General features: G+C 37.9%; 1 protein-coding gene across 2 annotated transcripts in view; it reads right to left on the minus strand.

Annotated features, from left to right (window-relative positions):
- BRAF (B-Raf proto-oncogene, serine/threonine kinase) overlaps positions 1 to 15,614 on the minus strand; it is a 63,696-nt gene that overhangs the window by 13,694 nt on the left and 34,388 nt on the right. Inside the window, exons 7-13 of one of the 2 annotated variants that reach the window (XM_010005825.1) lie at positions 10,217 to 10,376; positions 8,566 to 8,602; positions 7,054 to 7,173; positions 4,223 to 4,359; positions 3,458 to 3,575; positions 2,667 to 2,751; positions 164 to 340 (exon numbers count right to left, since the gene is read on the minus strand). In XM_010005825.1, coding sequence (XP_010004127.1) covers positions 164 to 340; positions 2,667 to 2,751; positions 3,458 to 3,575; positions 4,223 to 4,359; positions 7,054 to 7,173; positions 8,566 to 8,602; positions 10,217 to 10,376 — 834 coding nt within the window. The remainder of the gene's footprint in view (positions 1 to 163; positions 341 to 2,666; positions 2,752 to 3,457; positions 3,576 to 4,222; positions 4,360 to 7,053; positions 7,174 to 8,565; positions 8,603 to 10,216; positions 10,377 to 15,614) is intronic. The other variant, XM_010005827.1, reaches the window with a different exon arrangement.

Genomic DNA, 15,614 nt, shown 5'->3' on the forward strand with positions numbered 1-15,614 from the left:
AATAATGAACACTTCATCGAATGGTTTGATCACCAAGGCAGGAACTTGAGCTTGGCAAAGTGAGCAGATAGTTGGCCTTATTTGCCAATGTCAGTCAGAGTGTGAAGGGGATAAACAAACATTGCCCCAACATTCATTTGCAAACAGGTACCGTGATACTTACTCCATGCCTTGTGCAGTCTGCCGTGCAATATCAATTAGCTTGATCATTTCAAATTTGGTCTCAATTATGTGTAGATGGTGATATAAGCTGGACCCCTCACACCATTGTGTAACAATAGCCAACTGGGGTTTTGTTGAATAACCCATGAAAAGCAGGATATTCACATGTCGTGTTTTCCTGTTGAAAAAAAAATAAAATTAGAAGGGAATCAGGCAGATCAGGAAATCAGAAAAAACCCAGGCAGGTCCATCACAGTCTAAATATGTATTTCTAAGCTGGAGTTGTTGGGTAAATCTCAACTTTTACTAAGAAAACATAACCTGTTGCTAGATTCGGTTTAATAACTAACTCCTGCAATTAGCCTTTTTTCTTATAAGAACATGAAACAGCTATTCTGGAGTAAGCACTGTTTCCTCTTTCTCTTGCAATTAATCCAGCATAGGACTGCTCAGAAGATGCTGTACCACTAGGTCCCCATGGGTCAGCAATGGTTTGCAGGCAGGTCTGCTTTTGTGTAATGTCAGTCCAGCTAGGAGATGTTGCTGCCCATAAGGAGGGCATCCAAAATGAAATTCCAGTCTCAGAGGTTTCCAGGAAGAACAATCCTTTTGTTCAGAAACCATCAACATACTTTCTTGACAAGGCTTCAGTTTTTCTTAGTGCTTTATTTGACAAGAATTTTGTACCCTCTATGGATCCAGCATACAAGAAAGGATTGAAGCACATATGGAGACTGTACCTCAGTAAGGTTACAATATGAACTTGTTTCCAAACAGCACTGGGAGAGACTGGAGTTCACTACAGAGATCTGGCCAGATTAAATCAAACCTGTTTCAAAGATGGAGCAACTCCAGGCAGAAAAGCTTCACAATAAACAACGCAGAAAGGATTATCTCATTAGATAGCCCAGTAAATTCAAGGCCTGAAATAATCTGCTGATACACTATGAGATCTGAAAGGTTCTTGTCACCGTCCAGGAATAGCCAATCACATTTGATTGTCATCAAATGGACATGAAGAACTACATACCTTCAAACATATCAATGAAATATTACAGACATGAAGCACCTAAGAATTCTGAAGTGTTTCCTGGGTTTCCCAGGGGCTCAGAAAAAAACAGAGGCAACCTGCTTCCAACACAGCTCAGTCCTGAAGGCAGTCAGCTCACTGTTGATGAAACTTGATGAACCAAGGTTAAAACCTGTCGTAGCTTCTTCTTAAATCTATGCTGCTGCTGCACATGGCATATCTCTTTTATGTTTGTATTAAAAAACTAGTGTGAGAGCCTAAAATGTCAACCCCTGTGTCCTCTCAGCAATGCAGACTAGGGCAGTTCTGAGTGACTGTGTCTTTTTCAAGTTCAAGGATTTGTCAAGTGAGGCTGAGAGTAACTGCTGAGTGAATAAAAAATAAGCAGTTTCTGGCAAATCCTACCTCAAAGCTGTGAAAGTAATGATGAAGCTTAATGGTAAAGGCACAACTACAGGTAGATCTGGCTTGTCTGGGTTAAAGAGTAGGACAAGTGCCTATTTACTGTATGTGCTGAAATGATCAACAGGGAAAGGCTGGACTCCAGGGTATGGGACTCCCAGCAGAAATCTGGACGAGGTATGAAACAGAAGATTTTTTATTTCATAAAGTTCTTCCAAGCAGGTATGTCAAAAATATGCAGAGATATCCGAAGTAGAATATCCCAGAAAGCTTCTGCTTCTACACCTATAGGCTTAGAATTTTCAGAACTAACATTTGCTGGGGGAGAAGGCTGACTATCCACTTTTCATTGTGTAGCTTACTGGGGATGCTACTCCAGCACAGGCACCCAGCTCAATACATAAGTTTTTCAGAGGCAAAGAACCCTGTTCTCTCTATTTGGTTTCCTAAAACAGAATTATCCTTGAGACTACTCAAGACTGTACTTGTATGCTAATGGTCTTCCCTAATAGATATTCTATTGTATGGTATTGATGGATCCTCTTTTAAGTACTGTATCCAAGACAAATACTCTGAAAAATTACAGACAGTAGACATAATGAAATAAAGAAGTTACTTCACAAGAAACATACTAAAAAAAAAGCCTGGAAGAGAAGACAATGCTGCTGAGCAGAAACTATTAAACAATGGATGCTATAGGTAGTGCTCTAGCTCAAAACCCAACCATTAGTCTTGCTCTCCTTTAATCTCAAAAGGTGGATGAGAGGAAAGAAAAGCTTACAGTTCACACTTAGGCATGACTGTGCCCTGGGTGCAGTACAATAGTACAGACCAATCCTGAGTGTTTGGACATAAATACATATTCATGACATAGATGTAGAAAAACACACACAGAGGAAGGAAGAACTAGCAGTGGATAAAAGAAATATTAAAAAATGGCAAGTTATATTTTCTGCTTAAAGTATCATCATGGAGGAGTAAGACCAGTATGTTCTAATGGAAATCTAAAATTCTAATATTAATGAAGCATAAATCTACACACAATATTTTACATTGCTAAAAATATTCTTACCTGAGCACTCCTACTTCATTTTTGAAAGCCTGTAACTGCTGAGGTGTGGGTGCTGTAACATTCAACATTTTCACTGCCACGTCACCTTTAAAACAGCAATTTTTAATAAGTGCCATTGATACATATTTTACTATTGAGAAAATGCTACATAGAACATCAGAAATACTGAGATTACCTATATTCTAGCTACAATATTATAATAAATAAATACTCTGTAAAACGTATAAACACTATTATTATTTTACTCTGAGAAATCCTTGCCAAGTCAAAGCTTTCCAAATACACACTTGAAATCTTCATTCATCAAGATGGATACTTCAGCTTTTCTAATAATTATGTTTCATCTTTACCCTAACAATTACGTAATTCATAAAAGCATGCAAGAGTTGAGTTTCGAAGCAGTTTCAAGTTCTGACATTAAGTATTTAGCACATTACTTATTAATTTAAAAGTTAAATTTAAGACTCTTCAATGGACTCGCCCCAATATGTCCATATGTCTCTTGTACTGAGGAGCCCAGAACTGGACCCAGGACTCCAGGTGTGACCTCACCAGTGCTGAGGTGAAGGATCACTTCCCTTAACCTCGTGGTTGCCTAATGAAGTGCGCTGCCTAATGAAGCCCAGGATATCATTAGCCATCTTTGCAGCATGGGGACACTAGTGACTCATGGTCAACTTCATGTTCCCCAGAATCCCCAGGAGCTTTCTGAGAAGCTGCTTTGCAGCTGGGTGGCCCCCAGCAGGCAATGTTACTTGCTTAAGAATAAGTTTGCCATGACAGCTACATACCATGCCACTTTCCTTTGTAGACTGTTCCAAAAGATCCAGATCCTATCCTTTGTCCTACTGTGATCTGTCCATCTGGTATCTCCCAATCATCACTTGAATCCCGCCGACCAAGGGTTTTCTTTATAGGTATGCATAAACATAAAAAGGAAGAAAGCAAGCCCATTAATGTCTGTGAAACATTCAAGTCCTAAAAATCATTTAAGTCCCAAAAGAACCTGCTTTTTCAGCTATTGCATTTGACTTCAAGTCAGCCACAAAACCATAGCACACAGGCACAATAAATAACTTCCTGGCATGAAATGTCTGCCACAGGTTCCCAGCAGTGTTAAAAACAGTAAACATTAAGAAACTCTTACCAAAAAAAGTGTCTCATTTATTTGTCGATTCTTATGCAATTAGAATGATATTTTTTGAATTTAAAAGACTGCAGACATTTTTAGGTATAATTACATTTCAGAATCACTAATCTCATAGGAAAAGTGAAGTTGTTATTTGAAGGGAAAAAGGAATTGCAATATGAAGCACACCAAAACCTACAGATGCAATGCAGTGAAAGTGAGTATAGTACATTATTTGAATTATTTATATCAGTCCCACAATGTCAGTATTATTTATTGGTTTAAAGTCCTGGATCATTACCATGCTTATCTTTAAAATCATTCAGAAGGTTCCAATGAAAGACAAGTGAGAGGAACACAGTCTTGTAGTATTTCTACACTATAAATTTACCACGCTACAAATGAAAACAGCTGATCTTTTCCTTACCATTCTATTTCTGTCTTCTGAGGATGAGGATGATTTCCTTTCCCGTTGGGGTCCTGGTGATTTCTGTAGCGCTTTCACATTGGTGAGTGACCCAGGCAAAGAGGCGGGAGGCGTTGCAGACAAACCCGCAGTTGAACCTAAATTTTAGAAACAGGATAATTTTATCTGTAAGAAGCCAGCTTACAAGAATGTATTGATATTAGGTGCAAGAATTGCGTCTTAAGATGCAGTATCTCCAAACATCAATGTATACGTTAATAGGAAACAAGCATATACTAGGAATATTGTCTTAATATTGTGCTCAAGTGCTCAAGTCTTAGATTTCAGGAAGAGACAGACCTAGAGGAAAAATCTCTGTGTACCAGATAGTCCCCAGTCTCTTGTTGATGAACTATTAGAAAGACAACGTCCCTTTAAAAAGAAAAAAAACCCAACAAACTATTTTTGAATTCCACCAGTTTTTTTGAAAAGTAGTAGCATTTTAGTTAGCAGCAGCTACCTCTCAGTTTTCTTGTAGCTAGCCTTTTAGGGACCCAATAAATAGCTGAAATACTGTACTTTGTAAACAGAATAGATTAAATGCAAAAAATTGAAATTTTTTTCTAGTTGAGTCTCCAAGTGCCACCTGAAAACCATTTGGCTGTTTTAAAGCTACCTCTTAGCAGAGAGCTCTTATTTAAAAATAAGTATTAGACTGCAGAAAGGATTAAAAAAGAACAATTACTTTAGTTAGATATTTGGAGTACATTCTATTAAATACAGAAAGAACAGTACATCTGTAGCCTACATGTTATCTAAACAAGTCTATGCAGGAAAATGTTACTAACAGAGCAGTGTTTCAGAGCCCCAGTGGCTCTTTACAAATAGAGCACTGCTTTTTAAAATACACCATAATTATTCGTAACAAGGTTATGCTGACCCTCCTAATGCAAAGGACATAAAATAAGGTCAACTGTTAATTAAATTCATGCTGCTCCACTAAACAATGTATGTCATTGTACAAAATCTCCAGCATTCCAATGCTCTCTCATCTGTGCTCTAGGAAGTGGTCGAAGACCACACTCCTCCTCATACTCCTTCAGAAAACCCCTTCTTACAAAACATTGTCTCCTAATGACAACTTGAGTTCAAAAATTGACTTTTTGACTTTTAAAGCTGTTGCTCGAGTTCAGTCACTCAGTGTGTGCAAATTTATCAGACTATATATATCCATCACTGCCTGTCCTCACTGAGCTAAAATACATATGCTGAGAAGTGGAAGCCCAAAATAATGACATACTAACATAAAAAATGGGACATAGCACCCTAAACTTTGTCATGCTAACACATGCTAAAGCAACAATGATGATACATACTGGGCATCCTAACTACATTTACAAGTAACTGGAAGCCAGTGACCTGTGGCCTGTTATGGTCACCATAGTGTCATATATTTATTATCTGTCTGAAATCACAAATGCATGGAATTAAATGTATGAGGCTCCCAGAAGACAAGCAATTTTCCAAAAGTTTACTGGGCTACAGACTTTCTCTGTAATATCAAAGCTCTACTAGAGTGTGCTTTCTTTAGAGACAACTCTCCTGTTTAATACCATGATATAGAATATTCAATACCATGATATAATGAAATTTAACACCACGATATAGGAGCACTAGGACAATATTCACCCTTCACCAAAAATGCTTACAGCACATGGTAGGACATTATAGTTGGTCTGTTAATGATAATACAAGATGGCCTGTTTTCCAAATTATTAGAGTAGAATACTTCAGATAATGTTGGACTTAAGTCATTAGCTTGGACTCTGAAGCTGTACGTAACGTATTCCATTCTGTAGCCAGTTTCCTTGCTGGGAACACCTTTCTTCTTACAAAGACTTCTGGAAGTACTTTACAATTTCATAAGGTCAACTGCCCTTGATATGTTCTGAAACAAGAGTCTTTGAAACAGCCAAGACGGTAGCATTTGAAAACCACACTACATGCACTGAACTACCCATTTCTACATATATACGTATAGACAAAAATATTTACATTTCATGCGATTACTCAGTAGTTGGTTTCTCCAGCATATAAAATCCCACAGAGTTTTTTTGGGATTTGTGCAATACAACAGATCCATTGACAGCTTTAGGCCTGAATTATCCCAGAGTCAATGACATGAAAATAGAAGAGTCTTACTTATTCACATGGCACAGGACACAAACAAATACTGTTTCACTGGAAATTTACTAACTAAATAAGAACTCCATAGTCTAAGCCATTGAGGGCCCCAGTGTGGTACTGGCAACACATTTTCAAAATGAAATATCTTTTGAAAGTTGACATGACACATCACTTGAAAAGCTTGAGACCTAACAAGATATCAATGGAAATGTTTGTAATTCACATTTGATTTCCTACATTCCTTTCCAAAACAAAGAATATTAAATATAGGAAACTCTTAAAGCACTGAACTGACTTAAACTGAACAGTCAAGGAAATTCTAAGTTGAGGACATCACTTTGTCTTTAAAATCATAGCAGTGCAAACCAAGGACCTTTATTTAGAGAAATGATGTTAAGGTCCATGTAAAACCATCAACTATGAAATTCCTTGCTTTTGAAGCTTTAAGTCAGACTTTATATATAGTAATTTTCAAGCGTGTACAGGTGAAAGTGAGTATGTGTGAAAAGCACATTCAAAGCATTCCAGCCAGGCCAAGCAAAAAACAGAGGTGTTTTGATAAACTCACACACTTACATACACACGGTGTGAGGGTGAGGCACAAACAGCATCTGTGGTTTTACTTATTTTGTTTGGGTGAAAACAAGAAAGAAGAGCCCAACTACCTCTGAACACTGGGCCAGGCTCAAAATCAAACACTATTTCACTGGGGACAGAATGAAGGAGGGGACTGGGAGTCCGGGATTGGTATTTCCGAAGACAGCGCATCAGCTGGTTCAAAGGGGCTGTTAGAGAGAAAGAGACGGGCAGGCAGAGACAGAAAGACAGACACATAGAAGAAATGAAAGAAGTCATGGGAAATAACTAGGATGCTTTGACTCCTATTCATAGATTGCTTCGGTACTTTGAAGGGAAAAAAAATAAATTAATCAATTACTAATAACACTGTTTCAGGACTGGGAATAGCCAATTGTTTTCAGATGCCAAGCAGACAGTTTATGACCAAAAGTTAAAACCAACATGATAGCAACAACATTTAAATGCTGGACAAAATGGGCAAAACTGTGGAGTGCCACACCTATTATCACAAACAAAAATAGCTAAACCTAGCAGCTTTAAATTAGTAGGATGGCAGGAGTAAAGGAAGCTTCTTTTTAAAAAGCATTCTATTGCTGGCATAAGAAAAAAACAGCTCCATCAAACACAATGCAGAAGGTAGGTACTATCCTACCAACTACCAGATTTACGATAGCCCACAGTACAAAACCCTCAAGATCAGGAGAGACTGTACTAAGGTAATTTCGACTTCACTTACAGTGGAGGTATGATATAATTAGTAGGAGATTACTATGTTAATGATTTGGAGTTGGAAAAACTGCCATATGCCTGCCCTACTTATTATTTCTTTATTTCTGTATTATGATTATATTAATAGAAATACATACAGCACATAAGAAGCTCTCGCAGGACCTTGACAGCAAGTGGTAGGAAGTGAATTAACAGGCCCGTGCATCACATGAAGAAAAAGAAATATTTTAGCACTAGTTCTGACATAATTGTGATTTAGGGCTGCATGTTACTGAAGGAAACATGAAAAGACTTGGCTTTCACTTAAGGTCCTAATAACCTGGTTCCAAGAGTAGCACAGGCAAGCAGTACAGCAAAGCAGCATCTTCAGCAGGGGCAGAGGGGGAGAAGAATTGGAGGATTTCATGCTGCTTTAGGATGCAGCAGTTCATATGGAGGGTCTACCGTGTTGATGGTTTTCAATGAAAACCCCTGTTGTCTCCAAGGTTAGAAAGGTAACAACAGGCATAAAAATCTGAGAGTTGGGAAGTTGTAGCATATCTGTATGCAGCCATGTGAGTGAATGAGTGTGTGTATAAGAGCAAAAAAAGTGATAGTGCAAGATAATTTTAAAACTGAAGAAAACTATATATATACCACTTCAAAACTTTTTCTCCTTCTGTCTCCCCCACTCCCAGAATGACCAGCAAATGGCTCAAACCTTTGTCAGACAAATATTAAGTTCATGGACAAGCAAACGCAAATTCATTTTTTGTTCTAGTCATATTTCCTTTGTGCCTGTGTTTTGTACAAGGAAGTAGAACAATGGGAAGGGACAGAGCAGTTGTGTAATTAAATATAGCACAGCAGCTAGGTTGAACACTACTTACCTCCCTCTCCTCGTAAACCCTGGTCTCTAATCAATTCCTATAAATAAAAAATAATAATAGAAAAAGTGTTTAATTTAGTTATCATTTACATTCCAGAAACAAATGAGATTGATCAAATTGAGACTCCATGACTTCCTATGTTGTCCATGAAATAAAAGTAGTTTCCTACCCTGGCTTACTATAGTTGCAACTCCAAAGAACCATTTATAACAACTACTGAACTTCTGAAGATTAGTTGCTTTAAAGCAGTATCTCTCAGCAGTCAGTGAAACGTCCTCCTCCCAAAATAGATGATGACATGGAAGTATTGATTTAAATACGCAGTTGGCCAAAATGCACGAGGAAATATTGAACCAAACGTTCTAGTTACAGTGTTTGCAGCACAAATAATTTGAACTGTCATATCAGAAGCTGGGACACCAATTTCCTGTGCTGAGGTACACCAGACAAATGAGGTCTGCTTCATTTTTTCTTGTAACTAAGCACCTCATTTGCATAGCCAGGGGCACTCTGCTCTTCTCAGAAATCACTAACTGCGAAAGGTTCCCTTCACTTGCAATAACTGTGAACTGAAAGTATGTTTTACAACAATATCCAGACTAAAAGCAAACTAAGGCTTTTCTAAAGAGAAGTAGAAAATTCTAGCTATTTCCCTCTGTATGCCTATTTTCATCATCAAGCTTTTCTTATTTTTTTTTTTCTCTTTTGGTTACACCATTATTTTATTGCTTTATACACCCATCCTGCTGCTGAACACACTGGTCCTGCCTCTCAGCTGCCATTTACCATACAAAAATACCTACCCAGGAACACTCTTTAATACTTAACTAACATTCCACTGATCACTCAGCTCGTATGCAAAGCAGATTTTGTGCCTCAGTGTCCAGGCAGACTTCAAGACTGCTCGCCTGAAAAATGACTAATTTCTAAAGAGCAGACTTTAGGGTAACATACAAGCTGTATATATTGGCAAAATTAAAAAGACGTTGTTGTGACTATCGTTTTGAAAGGTCCTTGCTGGCCTTATACAGACCATTATTATTATTATGATTCAGCATTCAGAAATTTCAAAAACATGGAAAAACAAGTTAAGTGTAGCAGTTCCTAAGCATTCCAAAATAATGTTCAGAACAATATATACTGAGCTCTTGAAATCCAAAGGACCATTCAGTAAATCCAAATTCAGTTTATTGCAATAATTTAACTTTCCTCGGTACCAGAAGTATCACTTGAATTACAAATACTAAAAAATCCCTGTCTTGCATATAATGAAATATGCTTAAGATATATAAAGGTTTGCAAGAGTGGCTAGTGGCTTTCATATTCTTAACACTGGGGTACAGCTAGCAGCACCAGCCTTGGGACTAATGACAAAAAAAGAAAAAGTAGTGGTCATTAGTGATAGAATGTTTCTTCACCAAAGAGAAGACAGGACTGTCAAAAGGTAGCTTCTGCTTTTGGAGAATGGGTTATTTGCATTTTTACAGCTCTCAATGGCAAAAATGTCTTGCATGGGCACTATGGAGGTTCTGACAGACCACCAGCTTAGAAACACAGCACTCATGTGCACGCATGATGAATTTAACGTACTGATATTTGTAAGGAAAACATCAAATCTACTATTCCTGATCCAAACGTTATTAATACTTACATCAATATTGACTGGCTCGATTGTATTGATGTGAACATTGGGAGCTGAAGAGGATCGGTCGCGTTGCCCAAATTGATTCCGATGATCTTCATCTGCTGGTCGGAGGGGCTGTGGGATTGGAATGGATTTTGAAGGAGAAGTACTAGGGAGAATTGGTGGTCTGAGAAACAAAGTCAAGGAAAAAGAGGATTTAGGTCTACAAATGGCTTCAAATACTGCATAGTGGGTGTGGTAAGCCCTTTTCAACTACAATAATACAAAAAAAACTGATCTAAAGGCCTGCATGAGAACAATTTATAATGAACAATCTCTACTCCCCTATGATCAAGTGCAACAACTCTCTGCTGCACAAGCTACCTAATTACATGGCTGTGAAACGTTATGAGTTAAAACAAAACAAAACCCTCTAACATATCATACCAAACTCATCGTAATAAAAACCCTGATCTGAAAAATTAATTTAGACAAAGAAGCACTGCAGCTAGCAAGGTACTCTGCAGTTTCCTCACTTCAGGGTTAATGCATGACACTCTTTTTAATGGCAAGCCATTGAGAACTAAAAATGCTTAACACCTCACATCAACATTACTGTCAGAAAATGTCACAAAACAAATTGTGTGCCTGGAATTATTACTGAATTAAGATAGACTGAGAATTACATACTGGTAACTCAACATAAATAATACTATGGACAATAAGAGACAAAATAATGTTACTAAAAATAAACATATCACCTCTTAACCTCAACCTTTAAGAAATAACTTTCAATAGTGGAACACTTCAAATGTTATTTAGAGTGCTACAGTTATGCAATGCAACAGAGCTGACTTGAAAGATAAGCATTCAGACTACAAAGGCACGTTTTCTGAAGAAGTGCAAATGCTGCCAGTCGTAAATGTAGATAAAGTCTTTAATTTATAGTATCACAAATCATATTTTATAAACAAAATATTTAAACACTTCCTTTTTCATTCCTAAGGAAACAGAACGTAACAACTTTGGTTATCCATTTAATTTGTTCAAGTACACAAAAATCTTAAATTTATCTCTTACTCAAGTCAAGATCAGTCACTGTTAAATCTAACAATTCAATCTAATGGATTTAAGGCAAAAGGTCAATGAGAAACATTTGCCACCTTTGTAAAACAAAACTTTGTTGATATGTATGTGATAGCTGACAACAAGGTTTTTAGAATGTACAAAAAAGACAACTCCTAAGAGAGGAATAGTATTCCAGCCCTTCAATTACTCATAGGTCAGTTACCATGCCCACATGGCAACACCCAGAGGGAGAAACTTCAGAAATAAACCATACAGTAGCACATAGCAGCAACAAGTCTTGGTGCTGCCTTCTGTGAGTGAACACTCCTCAGCCTCTCCAAAGATCTTTAGGGCCAACTAACATTTTCAACAGCATCTAGTGACTTTTTTTTTTTTTTTCAGAAACAGGTCTGCTTTAATGACTACTACCCTACCTTTCATGGAAGAGTTTATACAGCTTGGCACCAGAACGCCGTGGCATCTGTACCTTAAATACCTGCCACCTTTTCCTTCCTGGCCACCAGTCTCACCACTGAGAATGGCCAAACAGATCACTTCTGAATGAATCCAAATAAAAGCCTAATAAGTACTGTAATGTACTACTTAGAATATATTTCAGAAGCCAGGTGGGGGAATGATAGGGGGGATTAACCTTGCTTAACTTATAAAAAAATAAAAATAGTTACCTATTGTCACATGACAGAATATAAACATTGAGAAGATACTGGGAAGCAACGAACTGAAACTACTATTCATCAGATTTCTGAGAAAGGGCCTTGAGTAGCCCAGCATTTCAGAAGATGTTCAGAATTTCAGAAACATGTTTAAAATGCAGCTGATACACATCAGCTGAAGTTCTCATTTATTGCTAAACAAGTGCCTTCAGGTAAAATATTTTCTGTTGTATATGAAGTTTTGAACTCCTGAATGTTTTTGTAAGGAAGTCATGCAACTAGAAGCAACATCAGGAAATGGGACACCGCACAAATTCAAGCGCAGGACTTGGCTGACATTCTAAGGTACTGTATTTTCGTGTTAAGGCAAGAGTGTTAGATGCTCCACAGAAAGACTTCAGAAGAAAAACCTAAAAAATGTCTCAGCCAGGCCAGTACTGTCACTGCTGAGATAGCTAACTCCTGCTCAAACTTTCTGCGAGTTCACAATAACAAGGAAATTAAGGGAAATGTGTAACAACAAACATCAGATCGTTGCACTAGGAATGACTGTGAGGCAGCATTTCAGCTCTGCCACACAACAAGAACAGAAGGAATCAGATTTTCTGTGATCATAAGATGAGAGAGAAAACCAAAATTGCAGAAATATGGTTTCAATTACATCCTCCTTTGAGTCATAAATGGTCATCTGCTAAGGGAATCTGCAAATACTTCTGTATTTCTGGTCACAGGTCATCATGTTGCTAGCACAGATAGCACACCACAGTCATATCATGTTTGAAAACAAGTTGAACAGTTTTTTCTACTCGTTAAATTCTAACTGGGGGAAGTTGAGACCTTTAGGAAACAATTACAGGCTGACAATTCTCATTTTTAGAGTCTGTAACTATTATTGGGAGGATCTCTAGGCTATAGACACTAAAGAATCCAGAGATGGAAATCTCATAAGCAGTTAGTCATGTGCTCCACCTATACAATCAGATTTTCATTAGTGGGCGTCCCTGGGACGCTTACAAAAAGGTAGGTTCGTTTTACTAAACAGGGACTTTGCTTGAAAAAAGCAACCAGCAGAGAGAAAGACACAAGCAGTTTGCTAGCCAAGATGGCTCTACTGAGATCACAAGCTCAGAAGTGATTACCAGCAGCCTCTGCCTGTGTGCAGCTGAAGTTTTATCTTGATCTGCATCAAGACCTTGATCTACAGAAAACACATCACCACAAAGAATGCAGCAATCCTCTTAGCTACTATAAGCCTGTGCTTGCAGCACTGCTAAATTTTAATTACTCCTGGAGGGTAGAAGGGACACTGGAGCAAAAAGGAGCAGCCACCATCAGTTGGAAAGGGTGACACTGTCTATTTTGAGTGAGTTACAAAACTAGTTCTGTAGGCTATGCAAATATACTGCCAGCAAACATACTGACAAGAAACCAAACCAAACAAACCTGAACCAAACAAAACAGAACAACCAAACCCAGAACTCCCTCCAAACAACAAGAGGACCAGAACACTACTGCTGCAAAGAACCATTTACTGTGGCAGATGTGTAACAGGCTGGGGCTTAAAGGAGAAGCAGTTTCAATACCAGGATCTGAGCTTCTGTTGCTCCTGTGGCCTTTGTGAGCAGTTAACAGCCAACCTGTTAGCTAGAGACCTTCTACAAGAAAGATCAATATTCTCACAGAGAGGTTATACCACCTCAACTTGCAAACTTTCCTGCAGGCTCTTAGATGTGGACATTCCTTTAAGACACAATTCTTGCCTTCCTAGGCAACAAGCTGATAGAGCTGTCAAATCTCAATTTAATATGTTATAAACTTCCCTGGCTATAAAACAGAACACGCTTTTTCCTTGGACCATGTATTTGGAATAAGCACCTTGCTCTCTCCCACTTTATCAAGACAAAACAGAAAGAGGTTTTGTCAGGGGACAAGAGTAATTGCAGACAGATGTAGATTTTTACCCTTTTGTCTATCACAGCGAGTACCAATGTGTCCACAGATTTATGATTCCACAAATTTAGGTCCATGGAAAGAGGAAGATAACTCAGAAAAGCATCATGCATGCTAAATTACATACTAACAATTTTATAAAATCATATAAAGTACCTCCACTCGATCTTAGAACTTGCAATGATACAAATTCGTTCACTTTACATACGTGGAAGAAAATTTTAATAGAATTTCCTCAATTTCCTTCACTCACCAATGTGATGTTATATATACTTCAGAGCTGCTCTAATCAGGAAAGATTTTTCATAAAAGAGGTTGGTTTGGGCTTCAAGATTTTCTTTGCTTGGATTTTTATTTTGCTGTAATTAGGCAAATACTTAAATTGAAAAGTCACATTCACCTACTTCAGTTACATGGTGTGTGCCACTTCCCTTTTTAAAAGACAGCATCTCTATTGGACTGATTCTTCCTCCCCTCCCAGCCTGAGCAAGTGCATCTCTGTTTAGCTACAGTGCTCAGGTAGTACACTATTCACCTAGTAGAGGGCAAGCTCATACCCAAGCCAAACCTACTGTAAGCTAAAATGGTGCTTTTTTTTTTTTGTTTATTTACACTAGAGTAGGACTGGCTTTGTTTTGTGTTACTGCTGTTAATGAAGAACAAAGTGCACTTCAGTTTTGAAGCAGTTTCTAAGGACTGCTAAGGGGAAACTAAATTTTGGAGGTCAAACGTTCTAATTTAATCGTTGTGCTACTCCATAGATACTGTAAGAAAAAAGTACATTTTTCTTCCCTCACCGCTGCAAACTGGAAATGGTAACAATGACCCCAAATCAAACGCTGATTTGCAGAAAGGAATAGCAGAAGTTAGTAACTACAAGCTAGAGAACATTCTTGTAACAGCCTGTGAAGATTAAAAGCATCATGGAACAGATCTGTAATGGTTCTAACCTTCTCATGGATTAGTGCAGGCTTCCATTCCATGATAACTTGTTTTCATCCATTTTGACTTGTGAAAAACAACTGCCAGGATTATCATAACAGTATGCATTTATACTGGCCTTTGGGTCCAGATCAAAGCTTTCCTAAAATTTCTAATAGCTTCATATATCAGGGGCTATCAAGAGAACCCACACAGCTGTCATTAGTCCTCCAAATCAGGTTTCAGCTCACTAACATGTTTTTGCAAATAAATTTTTGGGAAGCAAGAGGTTTCCCCCACCTGTTATACATATCAAAGATGACTTTTCTAAAGATCCTATCAGGCCTTTTCTGCTCAGCAAGAATGCATATCAGGTCTGATATTGTAGGAAATTTGCTAACATTTATGTGATGCCAAAATCTTAAGAGGAAATGTTCATAATGTGATAAAACACAAAGCTTTTGCTTACTTAAATACCTGGGGGGATCTAAATGGTGTTGTAGTAATACATACAACATTTTAAGACAGTGTCTTTGTTTGCTTGGCCTTCCAGATGCTTTTCTAGACATTTAAATATCTTCAGCTGAGGCAGAATGATCAGCGAACATTTGAAAGACAGAAAGGAAATAGAGGTGTTTAATCACAGGCTGGAGCCTCCTCTAAGGCAGGAACTGGCAAGCTTCAAAGAATGTTTCAGCAGACAGTCCCCTGTTCTTCCTCAAATTTAGAAGATCAAGCATGTTGAGAAATGTTCTTCTAAGATTCAAGATGTCATCAACCTGCTTACTAGCTGTGTTCTTCCTCAAGCAAAG

This window comes from Chaetura pelagica, unplaced genomic scaffold (genome assembly GCF_000747805.2).
Source record: "Chaetura pelagica isolate M959 unplaced genomic scaffold, ChaPel_1.0 scaffold79, whole genome shotgun sequence".
In the NCBI taxonomy this organism is placed as follows: Eukaryota; Metazoa; Chordata; class Aves; order Apodiformes; family Apodidae; genus Chaetura; species Chaetura pelagica.